Source organism: Mauremys reevesii, linkage group 18 (genome assembly GCF_016161935.1).
Source record: "Mauremys reevesii isolate NIE-2019 linkage group 18, ASM1616193v1, whole genome shotgun sequence".
In the NCBI taxonomy this organism is placed as follows: Eukaryota; Metazoa; Chordata; order Testudines; family Geoemydidae; genus Mauremys; species Mauremys reevesii.
The window spans coordinates 4223416-4237274 of NC_052640.1; the positions used below are offsets into that span (position 1 = coordinate 4223416).

The 13859-nt window shown below is 42.9% G+C and overlaps 1 protein-coding gene across 4 annotated transcripts in view; it reads left to right on the forward strand.

Annotated features, from left to right (window-relative positions):
- The window catches only part of CORO1C (coronin 1C), an 81084-nt gene that overhangs the window by 45709 nt on the left and 21516 nt on the right, over window positions 1-13859 (forward strand). For 3 of the 4 annotated variants that reach the window (XM_039505493.1, XM_039505492.1, XM_039505495.1), the window contains exon 3: window positions 11068-11190. In XM_039505493.1, the coding sequence (XP_039361427.1) occupies window positions 11068-11190 (123 nt within the window). Of the gene's footprint in view, window positions 1-10277; window positions 10433-11067; window positions 11191-13859 lie in introns of all 4 variants that reach the window. The other variant, XM_039505496.1, reaches the window with a different exon arrangement.

Below are 13859 nucleotides of genomic sequence, written 5' to 3' on the forward strand. Positions count from 1 at the left end.
GAGCTGTTCTCAAAACCCCACGTTTGTTCCTCAGATGCCTTTTTGGGGTGAATGGTGGTGCTGGCTCGAGTGGGAGCTGGCCTGGTGGTGTAACCCCTCTGTGGCATCTGCCCCGCCTGGGTTTCTTTGCCAGCACAGTTCGGAGTGACAGTCTAGCCGATGCGAAGAGGTTTTAAACCACGCTTTCCATTTTTATTTAGAACAGCTGGCTGGATGTGAAGTGGCTAGTGCTTTAGTCTCTGAGCCACGCAGCCCTGTGCTTCCAGCCAGTTTTGGGGGAAAGGGGGGAGATTGTCATGGGGCCCCCTCTGGCAGCTACTGGGTGAGTGGGTGGAGATGCGTGGAGGCCGGAGGCCTACAGATTGTCTCCATTCATGCTGTCTTACCAGCAAAACCAATCCCGATGCTGGTTTAGCAGTGGGACTTGTGCAGCTGATTCTTTCCTTTCTGGCTTGTCGTTGAAATGCTTTGTCTGAGTTTCTTTTAATTTTTTGTGCCTGCATATGAAGAGAATTCACCCTTTCCAGTGCTAGAGAGAGAGACAGCCTGGTTTAGACCATGGTTTGGTCTTTCAAAAGAGAAGCATCAAATGGAATTAACCACATACAACTACATGCTTATAATACTGAGACTCCGATTTTATACTGGCCGTTGCCAGGAAATTATGGAACCAAACACCTTCGTTTCCCACTGCATTGCATAGATGCTGTGTTGCCAACGCACAGCAGTGAGATGTGGTGCTGTAGGTTTTACCCACCATGCAGACTGCAGGAACAAAGCGCAGCATGTTGTAGCTACCATGTCTTTAACCTTGGAACTTCCTTGCTTTTAAGAGTTAGTCCTTCATTTCCTTTGCCTCTCTTCACATCACTTGGGGTGTGTAAGAGAGGACACCTCAGATAAATGTCACTAAAGATCCCCGTGAGTTGGTCTCTAATTTTTAATCTTTCTTCCATGAAAACTAGCCAGACGTCGTCGTCCAGAAATCTCTATCCAAAGTCCTTGTATGGCCTGAGCACCATGGGATCGGATTTTTTGAGCTAATCCACATTTTAGCCTTAATCTGCTGTAAGGGGTCGCTATTGAGCTTCATCAAGCCTTGTGCTGAACTGAGCATGCTGCAGCCACGGTAATTGCTTGCTCCTAGGCATGAACTGTTGGGCCAGATTTACAGCTACTTCTCCAGCATAGCAAGGCAGGACAGTTTGTCCTCATTCGTGGAATTCAGAACCAGTAAGGCAGGAAAGTGGGGAAGAAACACTCCTGTTCACACCTGATTGAGATCTTTGATGTGGATGGAACTGAGGTGTGCTGGGATTTTGTCTAGTTAACTTGCTGTTCCATTTGCTGGGTGTTCGGTTAGGAGAGCTTTCACAGCTCATTACTGTACCAAAGACCCTAACTCATTAAGGGTACAGCTATACTGCAAAAAAAACAACAACCAAACCAAAAAAACACATGCAACCCTGCGGTAGTGAGTCTCAGACCCCAGATCAATGCCTCAGGCTGCAGGGCTAAAAATAGCAGTGTAGATGTTCCTGCCTGCACTCTGAAACCTGGCTTGGGGGATGGGTCTCAGAGCTTGGGTTCCAGCCTGAATGGGAATATTTACACTGCTATTTTGAGCCCTGCGAGCCCAAGTCAGTTGACCCCAGGCTCTGAGCCTTGCTGCTGTGGGTTTTTTGGCAGTCTTTCATAGCTACCGCCATCTGTAGTGGATATTTTAAGCAGTTGTGTGATGATCAGCTGCTGTGGATGAAACATTGAACTTTGAACACAGGACTTGGTCTTGTCTCTTAACCACATGAGGGCAGAGGCCATGCCGCCTCCTGTTCTGTACAGTGCAATGTACTTATTTAGCTTTGTACAGAGGATTGGAGCTGAGCAGCACAGAGATCCACCTGCATCTATGATTGAAGGAGCTGGGCTGTGTGGGCTGCGCCCACCTAATTTTGACAGATGATTTCTGCTCTAGAAAAAGGGGGAAGCTCCTATGTTTCCTGATAGACAGGGGGACGTGACTTGAAAATATCTGGGTTTAACACATCCGTGTACTGTAACGGTTAAGTCCACACATCCCCAGAGTAATTTGAGATACATTTTTTTTCTATCTCTTTACAAAATCTTTGCAGCTTGACTTTAAAAAAAAAAAAAGCTGTGGCAAAAGGTTTCTCTTCTTTACTTAAACTGATCTTTCCTAAGGCGGCTGCCTGCAGCTGAAATCATGTAGAGTGAGGGGTTGATGCCTGTTACTTGTGTATGTGACTGAGGACTTACTCAGTCCCATTTGGCTAAACCTTTTGTTAGATTTGTCCTTTGTGTGTTTGCCTTATTACTGTGTTTCTAAACTGGCAGCATTTCCATCGAAACCCTGGACCTACTATTACTAATAATATGTATAAGGTGCTTGCACACCCAAGAAATGCTGATAATCTGTCATATTCTGTCAGTGACATGTTACTATGTCTCATGATTCAGCCATGGTGTGTGTGTGAGAGTGAGTGTGAGAATGAATCAAGTATTTCTGCTCTGGTTGAGATTCAGTGAACCCTTCCAGTCATTCAGATGGAGTGGTGATAGAAGGACATGAATTAAAATGGGCTATGCCTGACTTAAATTGTGCTGCCATTGAGGGGCTGTCAACATTTAATATTATCCATGAAAATGTCTCGGTTTTTTAGGTTAAAATTTGGCATGCGAGATTGAAGCCCAGGAGGAGGGTTCTTCCCTAATTTTTGATAAACCTCTGTCTAGCTACGTGCCTTTGTGTTTTAATGGGAAGAGACTAGAATTAAAGATGTTTTTTCATCCATTTATTGGAGAAACTCAGGCGACTTTAAAATACTCTATAAGACTGTCTCACTTGCATTCTGGTTGAAAGCAGCTACCGATGCTAGATTATTTCAGAGTCTTAAAGCCTGAGGAACAAATGGAAATACACTGAAGGAGCTGCTCCGGACAGTTTATGGGCATGTTGGCATGAAGGGGGCTGGCATGGTTAACTGGCACTGCTGAGAGTCAGTACATGGATACTTGCCCAACCTGGAATTATCACCTGCAGATGAGATTCCTCGGTCTCTGTCATGCCGTCTCATATGTATCTATAGCAGTGCTGAGAAAGTTGACAGTGAAATCTTGAAAATCCTGGTCCAGCACTTCAGCCATTTAAAATTTCTCGTATAAGCAAACTGCAAATCCAGATGCAAAACTAGTTTTACAGAACTGGTTAGAATTTGATACTTTTTTTGTGATCTGTCCAAACGTATCCTGTTCTTTCATAGAATATCAGGGTTGGAAGGGACCTCAGGAGGTCATCTAGTCCAACCCCCTGCTCAAAGCAATCCCCAGACAGATTGACCCAGATCCCTAAATGGCCCCCTCAAGGATTGAACTCACAACGCTGAGTTTAGCAGCCAATGCTCAAACCACGGAGTTATACCTCCCCGCAGCTCTCGCCTTCCTTGTCTGCTTTTTTAACAGCCCTATATTGGTCCAACCTGGCCTAGTAGACAAGTAGGGTTGGATATGGCTCCCACTGGAGCATGTGAACACCACTTAATGGTCACCTGGATAGGGTTGCTCGAATGGCTTTCTCCTATAGTGCTTCCAGCCAAGTTAAGAGCTCAGACAGATTCCCTCACATGGCAATACCATGTTACCCAAAGCCCAGTGGTCTCTGACTCCGAGAATGTTTTTCTGCCCAAACTCTAGATGATAAATTCAGTGATCACCTCAAAGTATTTTCGAGGTCTCATTGTGGCAGCAGAATGGGCTCTGGATCCCAAGTCTCCTGACCCCTGCTGTCATCACAGGACGTCACTTCTTCCTCTTGCGTCAGTTTGTTTCTAAACTCCATTGAAACCCTTTTGGTGGGATAGGGGAGGGTGCAAATTTAAACAACAGCTGAGAGGTTTAATTCTGGAAAGTTGTGCAGGGTTTCTCCAGAATGCAGGAGTAGCAATCAGATGTTCGGTAGCTGAACTGGAACAGCCATGCTGAACACCGTTCATTGCAACGGGAGTTAGCCGTTTTGTTTTGTTTAAAAAGTCAGTGTGTGTGAGAGCAGCTGATTGCTACAGCTAATTTTGTGGAGGATTCTGGGGATTAGCATACATTTTCCAGTGCAAAGCATCCCTCGGAACTATTTTAGTTGTAGAGGCCATTGTAACCAGCTCTTATCTCTTTCTCTCCTTTTCTGGTCAGCTATAAGCACATGGCACAAACAATGAAGTCATCCCACTGCTGCATTTCTAGTCTCCCTGCGGGCATGAAATAAACCTTGTTACTGCTGCAAACTACACTAGGCTGATGACACTCCTGAAACTCTCCTAAGTACCTTGAGCAATAATACCAGATCTGCTGGGGCACAAGAATAACATGGATTTAAAGCTCTGCATCTCATTCAGATTGATTGTTCAGAGTGGATTTGTTTTGCGAGAAATATTCCTGTCCATTGCTGCAACCCTTCTTCCCTTCCTCTTTGTCTGTATATCAACTTAGATTTACACACTTTAGGGCACATACCTAGATCTCTAAAGTACCATGCATACCTATGGAGCTGTAGAAATAACTAATGATCAGCCGAGCTGGAGCAGAGTTTTGTATATGGATTTCTGGAAGCTGTAAGGAAAATCCAACTGCAATATTTAGCTATGAATGCTTTAAAGGTTTCACTAGCTTGGTTGTCACTGTGACACACAGCACAGTGGGCCTTTCGGGAGTAACAGTCCTCATTATGAGGATTAGCCATGGATGCCTTGGTTGGTTGGCTGGATGACTAATAGCCATTTGTCATGGTCAGGAATGGGCAAGACACTTTCATTACATCCTGCCATATTTTTTTTATTCTAACAGCCTCTTATGTGACCATCTGGCATGGCTAGGGATGGGTGTTCTGTGGCCACAGCAGTTCACATTAAGTTTCAGCGATAAGTTCTAGGTTTGTGAGACTGAGTTTACTGTAGGGAGAGTAGAAATAAAGTCCTGTCCCAGTCTGAGCAGTGCATCTCTGAAGTAAAAAAGTTAGTGGTCGATTAGCATTTCAAACCCAGCCCTTGTGATCTGATTTCCTTCTCCAAACCCCTTCCTCAGCTTGCAGACAGTGGAATCGCTTTCACTTGTGCAATCTGATGCTGCTTCCCTGTTTTCAGCTGTGATCTTACTAAGTACAACACAAAATCAGAGGAAGCAGCTGTTCTCTGCACATATTTTTACTGTAATCCATGAACGGTTTCCTCTGACCAACTGCCCTTTCCTGGCAGAGAATCAGTTGTAAAAGACACTCAAATGATTTAATAACACTGTCATTTTTAGCAACTATTTTTCCTTGCTGCTTATCCATTTCTTCTGGACTAAATCAGACGTTTCTTGCCCATCTCTTTCAGGAACTTTGTTTTCGGAGGCATGAAACAGCTAGATGACTTTATTTGGTAAAGTTAACCTACTGTCTGCTAAAGGACTTGACTATTGAACATGCATCTCTTAGCCTAAACCATCCAGCCTGCTAAAATCTTAATCTTTTAATTTGCCTTTCTGGATTGGCTTCATTATGTACTAAATTTAAAACCACATCCATTGAACTATCATAAATTGTTACCGTGATGTATTGCTCATCCTAAATGGTAATGGATTATGAAAAGGATTTAATTTCTCGTAGTTGTACTGAGTTAATATTATAAGCTGTGTATCAACACTTGAGACTTACTGTAAATCCTTAACTAATTAAAAGATTATATTTAAAAAAACCTGCTAGGATTATGGCAGGTTGAAAACCCACCAGTTTGGCATAGAAGATGCAAACTTTGTACAGTAACTCCTCACTTAACACTGTAGTTATGTTCCTGAAAAATATGACTTTGAGCTAAACAATGTTAAGCGAAGCCAATTTCCCCATAAGAATAAATGTAAATGGGGGAAGGGTTAGGTTCTAGGATAATGGTTTTTCACCAGACCAGGCTGCACTTTACTCCACTAGATGCAATATCCTGCTGTCTTCCCCCTTTTATTTTTGGAACACTCCAGAAGAGCAGTTCAGCAGAAAGGGATTTCTTAAAGTGGTGACTCCCACATCACTAAACTGGACCAAAACCCCAAACTCTTTCAATGCACCTTTCCAGCCAAGTGATCCCAGAGTGCTTTAGACTCATACAAAGCTAGGTTTCTCCTATTGCTGGAATGGGGCCCCCCAAGGGAAGAGGCAGCCAAGAGCATTTTGCACCAGCAATCTTACAAAACTAGTTTAGAGAGGCAGCGAAGGCTCAATATCCAGTTGAAAGTAGAGGGAAAGTACTGCCTCCTAATAAGGTTAACCTTGGTAGCCTGGATCCATTCTAAAGTCCCCTATCCTTGAGAATAGTTCCCAGTGGTCCCAAATCTCAAACAGTGAAGCTCTCATCTGAAAGGTGCCTCTTTCCCACCCACCCTGAACCATGCTCGGGCACTGGCTCAGTGCTGAGCCAGAGATACCAATGAAAGTGTTGCTGATACTAATATGGCAGTTCCTGAGTTTTCTTTAGAAGGCTCCTGTCAAGCAGTAACAGTGTTTATTCCTGCTTAGCTTTTGTGACCTGCCAGCCTCTGTCCAGTGTGTCATAGCTATAAAGGAGATGTTGCGGATCTAGCTCTGAAGGATTTTGGCCTTTTGACAGCACTGCTGATTCCATTCTTGAGGGTAATCCTTTCAAATCTAAAATAGTTTTTAAAATGTCACACTAAAGAGAATGTATCTGTAAGCATTGGTGAGCACTGCTCTTCCTCTTTGACTAGGGTTTTAGGAGAATCTCCTGGTTTCCTAGGTGCTGTTTTTAAGATAGGCTGTTCTTGTTCCTGACCACAATTCAGTAGCTCCTCCACTGGTGATCAGACCTCTTCTTTCATCTTCACCGTACTGTTGGACACCAGGGCAGTATTTCATTCAGTCAACCATTATGTCCATTTACGTTGTCTTGCTCAGTTATTTTTATTTGTGCTTTTGGGAGAGCATTCTGTGCGGGCCAGAGTCAGTGACTGTATTATCAGCAGGGTCTTCTCCTTAAATGTAAAAATCAGTCATCTGTGGCCATTTGTACTGCTGAGATAAGTTTCCTTTTGTGTCTGCTAGAACATCTAATGTAACTGTGTAGTGTGGAGCCTGCGGCCCTGTGTTATATACGTGGGTGGCCTGGTACGCAGTCACTTGCTTGTGCTGTCAGAATGCTGGTCACCTGCACTTTTGCAAATAAAAACACTGCACATCACTTGCGGTGTAGCTCTCTCAGCATCTCCCTCCACACTTGTTAATAATACGTAATCATTTCTCCCCTCCAGTTTGTGGCTAAAGGCCCTTATTTGTTACTTCCTAATCTCCTCTTTTTCCATCTTTATTCTCCTGCTTGAAGTGATGAGTGTTTCTGCTGTAGTAGTAACCACCCTGACAGCTTCCATAAAGGAAAGGGTATACGGATTATAAATCGTAGCGAGCCATTACTGTTCACCTGTAACACAGTAACATTTCTGCAGACTTTTGACTGACCTATTCACTGTATAACTCAGTTATTTTCTCCTCTCAGTTCGAACGCTTAAAGTGCAGCTCTACTCTGGAAAGGGACTAAAAATATCCCTTTCTTACTGTCCTGATCCTTGGGTTGCTTGGGGTGCCTCTGGCTGGCAAAGTCAATGGGGTCCTACAGTGCACATGAACAGTGGTCTGTCTTATCAATACTAAACTATACCAGAGAGTCTGCATTTTAAGGGGATGGGGGCTGCTGGCTCCCACTCCCCACATCCTTTCAGAGGAGCCCCCGATTCACTACCCCCAGGGAGGGCTGGAGTACCAAATGCAAAACATCAAGGGGTACCCGTGTTAGTCTGTATCCCCAAAAACAACAAGGAGTCCGGTGTCACCTTAAAGACTAACAGATTTATTTGGGCATAAGCTTTCGTGGGTAAAAAAACCTCACTTCTTCAGGCGCATCTGAAGAAGTGGGTTTTTTTACTCACGAAAGCTTAGGCTCCCTCTTGGGAGCTGTATAGCTACTGTCCATGCTCTTCCAGAGCCAACTGACTTGAATTGAATGTCCTGCTTTTAAACCCCTATTGCACCCCTTGCATGATTGACAGGGCTGGAGGGGTGGAGTCAGCCTGGCTCACAGTAGCTCTTTAATCACTTCGTCACCATGTGGGGCGTCACACTTACCAAGAACAGCTATTCCCCTGTATTCTGGGTTATGTCTAGTCACTTAAGTGATAAGAATGAGTTTTGCTACAATTTATTTGTTACATTCTCTTAGCTGCAGCATGGTTAAGATGGATTTTTTTTTTCCCTCCTTGTGCATTCTGAACAGAATTGTTTGCTGGATTCCAGTTACAGAACCAGTCAGTTTCATCTCTTAATCCTTATTGAAGACCATGGGTTTGCACAGGTGTTGCTCAGATGATAATCTGAAGACCGCGGAGTTTGGCAGGAATCAGTGGCCTATTTTGGCTTCCAGTTCTGTTGTGGCTATGAGTAGCCAAAAAAGAGAGAATCCATTTTGATTCTCAGAGCTCAGGTTGTTTGTTTCCAAGGCTGGGAATAAAAAAAACCTGTATTTGTAAATGGAGCACATTTAATTCACAAGTCATTGATAGACGATAAATATGGAGACCCATCATGTCATTTTTAATGTACTCTGAAACGACAACAGCTTATTGAGCTAATGGTACTACAAGATAGCTGGTTTCAAAAATGAGCTGTGTTTTAGATAGAGAAGCATGCAGTACAGCCATTTAGTAGGATAAGCTTGTAACACACTCCCGTTTGCTTGCAGATTTGGTGTTCAGGCTTTTTCTTGATCATAGAGCCAGGAAAAGTTTTATAGTTTAATTCATTTGTTCAAACTGATATTTTTCTCCCAATAAGAATCTTGATGTTTGTTTAAAAACCCAAATCTAGACTGGCAAATGCTCACTTTTCTCAGTCTGTAACTAATCATTGTAACGCTCTCTTTTGCTAAGAAAATTAATTATAAGCCTTACCTAGGAAAGGCCATTTATTCATGTACATGTTGCAGACAGTACCTTACATGACCATCTGTTCCTTTTAATTTAGCTCTTTAGTTGGATTTAATTTGTGGCGTGTCTTTTAAAACATGCTCAGTTTTGAAATATTAGACTGATTTTTTTTAAAGTTGATTTATTTTAAAATGTGTTGACTTCATACATCAGTTCATTGTTTTAACCTGTTTATACGTTTTACCTTGTTGCATGCAAAAAGGCATAAGTAGATTCTAGCTCTTAATAATTTTAGAGTTTCTGGTTTATTATTTGTATTGGTAGAGTCTACAACATTTTAATTTTAAAAGGTTTCAGAAGCAGCTGAGGCATTGAGACAGGACACCATTGTTTGTTGAGCCTGAATTTAACTTTTTTAGGAAATGCCTGTGCCTTGTTTTTATAACTACCTTGACTTGTTCTCCCTTAGGATCTACATCTTGTTTTATTCTTGACAAATACATCTTAATGTCAGTAGTCCCCGAAAGCTAATGTCCAGCCCTTTTGTAAATCCTTATATGTAGAGAACTTTGAATTGAATAATCAGCTCCATGGGAATTAGTAACAGTCATGTGAAGGCAGCTCACGCCCTAGGGTCAGGAAACCACCAAACAGTAGAATTGAGCCTCAAATTGCAGCTTTTTATATGTAAAGAAACTAGAATCTGGTCAGGCGCTTCGCTGACCTCCTTCTTATAGGTTGTAACCTTGCAAAAAGAAAGGACATGGTCAGCTTGAAATCTGGTCCGTTTTAAAGAGTGAGTTGAAGACCGTTTCAGGTACCACACCTGTCCAAAGCCTCCTTCCAATCTTTACAGTTTTTTAAGTCAGATTTCCCTATTTTAAAAAATATTGATTTACTTTGTTTTTGGGTGAAAGACCCAAAAGAACAGACAAAATGGTGCGAATGACTTAATATAAAATGTTCCTTTTTTAATTTTCACTTACAGCAAGCTCAAGTGTTGTTTGCGCCAATAGTAGGTAATAAGATTATCAGACAATAGAGCGATGTCAAAGCTGCCAGGGTCCTTTTGTTGTAGTACCAGTGAACAATTTGAGTAATTGAAAGAACCATAAATTACTAGAATTCTGTCTTCTCAAATTCAGATGAACACCAGGCAGTAGCTAATTTTCTTGTAAGATTTATCCTTACAATTGGCAAGTGCTCTAGAGATTTGCTAACCTCTTGATAGAAATGTGAATAATTTTTGTTGCAAATAAATGTGGAAATTGTTTTTATAGTGAATCTTATCACTCTCTTGGTCCCAGTCCAGTTCCTAGTGCAGAGGGAGCCGCATCACACATGGCACTAACTGATGGTCTTATCAGTCAGCAGTTTGGCCAAGGATTGAATGGGCTATGCAGACAGAACTCTCACCGTAGATAAACTCCTTCCAGTAGAAGGCAAAGGTGTCTCCTGGTGGGTAGGTTGGTGTATCTATGGGAAGTTTGCGTGGCTGACTTTTTTCTTTTCTGGGAATAGAGGGGTACACTCTGCACAGCTGTCACGTGTTTTCCACAAAAACTAAAGTCATGAAAGGTGACAACAGTTGAGCTGTGATGAAGTTCCAATGTCCAGAACACTCCTTTGATATCGCTCTTATCTTGGGTATCTGTAACTGTTGCCAGTCTCCACACACAAATTTAGGGTGGCAAAATAAGATCCTTTATACTCTCCTTGCTATGTCGGGGACACAACCACTCCATAATCCCGCACAGTCAGGAGAATTTGAGGGTCTAACTTCCTTTGCCAGAAGTATCTCCCAGTAACACCCGTTGGAGCTGGGCTGGCAAAGCAGTCATGCTGCTGAGAGAAGAAAGCTTCCATGTTTGCTGCAGGTCTGTGTATGTCTCAACGTCAGAAATTGTCAGGATATTGATGTGTCTGGAGCAGTGCTGCATGAGAGTCATAGACACACACAGTCAAGGCTTATGAAATGGTTGTGTTTGGAGAAGATAGAGGAGTAGAGTGTGGGAAACGTTCTTTTACCTTGTGAAATGCCATGTGTGTTGCCTGGTTTGGTCTGCACATTACAGCTCTCCCTCTTTCTCCTTTTAGACGGGTAGAATTGACAAGTCGTACCCAACAGTATGTGGTCACACAGGACCGGTGCTTGACATAGACTGGAGTCCCCATAATGATCAAGTCATTGCCAGTGGTTCTGAGGACTGCACTGTCATGGTAAGTTAATGAAAAGTATATTTAAAAGCCTGAGACCTGGTTTCTATTTGGAACATTTCACTTCTGTTTGATCTTCAAATAAAATTTGTTTGGGAAAAGTATTGGGTGAGCTTTTATGTTACTGATGCTTCATTGACTTCAGAAATAATTCCACTAGAGAGGCTATTTATTCCACCTTAAGAGTTGACTATGCAGGTGACACTCTGCTTCCAAAGACTGGTAAGTGTCTCCTGTAACAGCACTCTGCTCTCAGACCTGCTGAAAGCCTCATCCTGCAATCTGCTGAAGGCCTCCTCTCCCATTTACTTTCAGTGATAGTAGTGGTCACACTGTACTTGCAGGATCTGGCCCTGGCTAAGCAATGACACTAGTGCAGTGGTCCCCAACCTTTTCGTCTGGCGGGTGCCAGATGAAGGACCGTGGCAGCGGTGGAGCATCCGCCGAAATGCTGCTGAATTTCTGAGGCGTTTCAGCAGCAAGTGGCATCATCGAGCGGTGGTGTTGCTGAATTTCTGTGTTTCGGCGGCGACGCCTCTCGATGACGTCACTTGTTGGCGGCAAGTGGCGTCATCGAGAGGTGTCGCCGCCAAAACGCTGCAGAAATTCGGCGGCATTTTGGCGGATGCTCCACCGCTGGCTAGGACGCGGGCACATTTAGATGCCCCTGCGGGCGCCATGGCACCCACGGGCACCGCGTTGGGGACCCCTGCACTAGTGTTTCTGGAGGAGCCAATTAAACAAATTGGAATGAATAGGAGGGTGTTTAACAGCCCCATCAGTATTGCGTGACAGGATGGATGAAGTCACCAAGGAGCTGAGTCCCCCTTTGGGGATATCACTGCTCTATTGTAGTTAAGTGAGACACTGAAGGTTATAAATGGACGTATGAGACAGGATGCTGCAGGTCAGATAACTTAATACTATGATCAGCATTCATAACAATACTGTGTTTTTTTTATATATGATGATCACCCAATTATTAGCTGGGAAGAAACCTATAAATCTAAACCCTATGTGAAAACACAGTTGGATTACAGGATTTTGAACTTCCACAGTTGTCCATTTGACATTTCATTGCATTGTTCAAGAAAATCAAAGCCCAAAAATCCTAGAGGAACCTTCTCTTCTGAGTATCCAGATATGGGGTCAGCCTTGGCATAATTGGCTTGGCCTTTCTCCATCCTTCTAACTGTTCCAAAACCAAAACCTATCAGTAAATGCGATTCTTTCATGGTCTCGCAGATGGGGTCTTTTGGGGTAAGGAGGAGGAAGAAAGAAGTGATCATGATGGAGCCAGTCATTGACATGTATCATTCTATAGTGCTTTGAAGAAGGCAGATATGGCTCCGACCCCCAGAACTCCCAGCTGGAGAAGCATGGAATTGAAGAGTAAGGAGGGTGGGAATGGGGCAAAGGAGGACAAACCCAGTTGCTCTTAGGACTGTTGCAGCCCTTGATTTAAGGGTGAACACTTTACTTTTCTCCACATCGACAGGATGTTTAGATATGTCAAAACTTTAACAGGGCTCTACATTTTGCATGTGCCAACCTTGAGCATGGGTTCCTTTTTTAACGTGGGTCAGAGCGCATTGAACAATAGATGGCCTTGACCAGTGATAGGCATTGACTCCATAACAAATAAAAGAAAATCCTTACAAGATTAAATTACTAGAAAAAAATTGTTTTATCAAGAACTTAGTTTGGCCATATGTAGAAACTCTTTACTCTGAAGACTACGTTGAAACTTTTACATATTAAAGTCATATTAATAATTTCCTGTGCTTTGCTTCTGTTCAGTGTTCAGATGTTTGGAGTGGGGGGTGAGATTCCTCCTACAGGGTCTTATCTCAGGACAACACTGACTGTCATCTGTGTCTTAGAAATTGAAGCATGTTTAAAAAAAAACAAAAAACGGTATTCACACACCAAAAAAACACCAAACTTGTGATTTGTAAAGTTCACGACTGATCTAGAATTGTTTGAAATGGTGTCAGAATGTTCTGTAAGAAACCACAATTCAGAAGGCATATGAAATGGGACGAATACTGTCTGAAATATAAACATCAGCAGAACTGGCAAACCTTAAAGCCAGAACTACTTTGTAGCAGGAAAAATAAGCCCCTAGTCCAAGTTGCAATGAGAAGCACGTTGGAACATCCAGAGGTATTGACTAGTGGAAAGATCAGGAAAGTGCAATGATAGCTTGTCTACGTGACAGCTAATGTAGGGACAAACTGTCTACAAATACCCGGGTAAGATGGAGGAACGGTGAACCGTGGCCGCTGGGGGCGGCTGCGACTGCAGATGGTCAATGTAAGCAAACTGTCTTGCGGCCCACCAGCGGATTACCATGACAGGCCACAGGTTGCCCACCACTGATCTAATGGGTCTCTTTCCATCTCTAATTGCTATTCTATCTTGGCGCTGATAATTTAGCATTTTGGTTTCTCCACTTCTCTTCATATAGGTTTCAAATTCCTGCTTCCTAAACTGTCTGTCTTATTGGTTTGAAGAAATGCCAATGTATCTATTTTAAAATAAGAAATGTAAGTTGTCGATTAGTTCTGAACTCTTCATTAATGACTAAAATGAAGCAAGAGAAACATGCTGGTGCCCTGACTGAGAAAACCACACAGGCTTGTGCAGTTCACTTTTAGAAAATTCCATTT